General features: G+C 46.7%; 1 protein-coding gene across 1 annotated transcript; it reads left to right on the top strand.

Moving 5' to 3' along the window:
- Positions 1 to 880: 880 nt before the first annotated feature.
- LOC123375431 (olfactory receptor 51G2-like) lies at positions 881 to 1,816 on the top strand. Its single transcript, XM_045026302.1, has one exon. The coding sequence runs from the start codon at positions 881 to 883 to the stop codon at positions 1,814 to 1,816; it is 936 nt and encodes a 311-aa protein (XP_044882237.1).
- The last annotated feature ends 764 nt before the right edge of the window (positions 1,817 to 2,580 follow it).

Raw genomic sequence — 2,580 nt, forward strand, 5'->3', positions numbered from 1 at the left:
TATCACTGGGAGCATCTGGTAAGGGAAAGTAAATAGAACCCTGTTCTGACTGAATTTACACATGTAGATCTGGAGTGACGCACTTGAAGTCAATACTATTGAATTTAAAAAATGGCAATGAGAATTTATCTCATTACTGGAAAGAGGCAGTGGCATAATTTTGAAGTGTCAGGAGTGGAGAAAATTATATATATATATGAAAAACATTTATAGATATCTTCAATCGAGGACACACAGATCCAAAGACCATTTTCATCCGGCCATTTGATTAGATTCATGTCATCATACAATGGGCCAAACTCAGAAGTGGAAGGCCAGAATGGGTGTCTGTGGGAAGGTCACAATTGCAAAATCACACAGTGCTGAAGGGGGCTGCGGAACTCCCAGGCACAAGGTATCAAGGGGGCCAAGAGTTTAGCGGGATTCAAAGAGGGACTGGATATTTATATGGGAAACCAGGAAATCCAATTACAGGAATGAGGATTGTTTTTAAAAAGTCTTGGGAGGGCTCTAAATCTTCCTGATTTACACCACAAAATATGTCTAACTTGTGGATGTCAGGGAGAAATTTTCCCTGGGAGCAGGTTATCTTATAGCTGCCTGTTGCAGGGCTTCTTCCACCTTCCTCTGCAGCATCTGGAACTGGCCACTGGATACTGGGCTAGATGGACTGCAGGTCTAATCCCAATCTGGGAGTGCCTGTCTTCCTATTAGTGGTGTAAATCCAATACTATGTTTTTGCTAATCTTCCTTGAGCTCCTGGGAACCTCCAAACTTGTACTGAGAGCAGAAAGATGTTTCATTGAATATCATGTAGTCTCCTGTTCTTTTTCCTTTCAGGAAGGAACGTTCAAAACACCTTGGAGCTGCCCAGTACATTATGTCAGGTGTCAATGACACCAAATTCAACTCTGTAGTGTTCCTGCTCACCGGGATACCTGGTCAGGAAGATGTGCATCTGTGGATCTCTGTCCCATTCTGCCTAATATATGTCATTTCGATAGTGGGCAATTCAGTTATTCTGTTCATTATAAAAACAGATCGAACCCTCCATGAGCCCATGTACATTTTCCTTTCCATGTTGGTCATCACAGACCTCGGCTTATCGATATGTACCATACCAACAACACTGGGGATATTATTATTTAACTCTAGGGAGATCAGCCTCTATGCCTGTTTCACCCAGGTCTTCTTCATCGACTTTCTTTCATACATTGAATCCTCCGTTCTCTTTTTGATGGCCTTTGACCGTTTCATTGCTATCTCTGTCCCACTAAGATATGCTTCCATCTTAACCCCAACAAGAATAGCTAAGATGGGACTGGTGGTTGTGCTAAGATCAGTGGTCCTAATATTCCCACTCCCCTTTTTCCTGAAACAGTTCCGATACTGTCGAGCCAATGTCCTCTCCCATTCCTACTGCCTACACCAGGAGGTCATGAAGATGGCTTGTTCCGATATCACAGTCAACAACATCTATGGCTTGTCTATTAAACTCTTAACGGTGGGGTTAGACTCATTGCTTATCTTTTTCTCCTATGTGATGATCCTCAAAACTGTGCTGAGTGTCGCATCCCATGTGGAGTGCCTCAGGGCCCTGAGCACCTGTGTCTCCCACCTGTGCGCCATTGTGCTCTTCTACTTACCACATATTGGCTTGTCTGTGATACACAGATTTGGGAACAGCTCTTCTCACTTGCTTCAGATTTTCCTGGGCTACATCTACGTGCTGGTTCCACCCCTAATGAACCCAATCGTGTACAGCGTGAAAAGCAAACACCTTCGTGCGAGGATAATCAGGGTGTTCCTTAAGTGAACAGTGAGTTCATCATCCAACTCCAGCACTGTTGACACGGGCCATGAAAAACACACGCCCCCTATTCCATCCCGGACCCTGACATCCACAGTGGAGATCGTTAGCCCAAGATGGAATGCGCTAATGATCTCCACTGTGGAGAGAGAAGTTCTGACGGGATCTAAGGCCTGGAGCAATGGAAGAGGGGTTGGTGAGGGAGGCTAGTGCACTGGTGGAAGGAAGGCAGTAGCATTTACAAAGTGACTGTGTTTGTGGAGAGCTGGGGGACTGGTGGGATTTTGGCCCATAAAGTGTTGTATCAGTGGCGTCTCTAACCTCAGAATTCCTGCCTATAGAGTCAATAAAGAGAAGGGATGTGGATGCTGTTTCCCATTACACCTGGCTGGTCACTGTCCCGTTTCTGGTTAAACATCCCTTCCTGAGCACTCTGGATGCTGCATGATCCACTGGCGCTGCCGCAGCTGTGGACAGGGGCTATTCAAGGGGCATGGACACCCATCCTGCACACAACACTCCCAATGAGCTCACTCCCTTATGAGGCAGAGCAGAGCTCTGTGTGTGAGAGAGTCTGACACTCAGGAGACCTGGCAAGAGACGCAGGCCCAGATTCCCTGTTCCTCAGGGCCGGCTCCAGGCACCAGCAGAGCAAGCTGGTGCTTGGGGCGGCAGATTCTAGGGGGCGGCTTCCGCCCAATCCTAGGGTGGCACTGACGCTTTTTTTTGTTTTGTTTTGTTTGTTTGTTTGCTGCTCTGGCCACCCTGTA

Source organism: Mauremys mutica, chromosome 1, assembly GCF_020497125.1.
Source record: "Mauremys mutica isolate MM-2020 ecotype Southern chromosome 1, ASM2049712v1, whole genome shotgun sequence".
Lineage (NCBI taxonomy): Eukaryota > Metazoa > Chordata > Testudines > Geoemydidae > Mauremys > Mauremys mutica.

Bases quoted from the DNA above. Each gene is read 5' to 3' on its own strand.
- LOC123375431 (XM_045026302.1), top strand. From the start codon at position 881: ATGTCAGGTGTCAATGACACCAAATTCAACTCTGTAGTGTTCCTGCTC.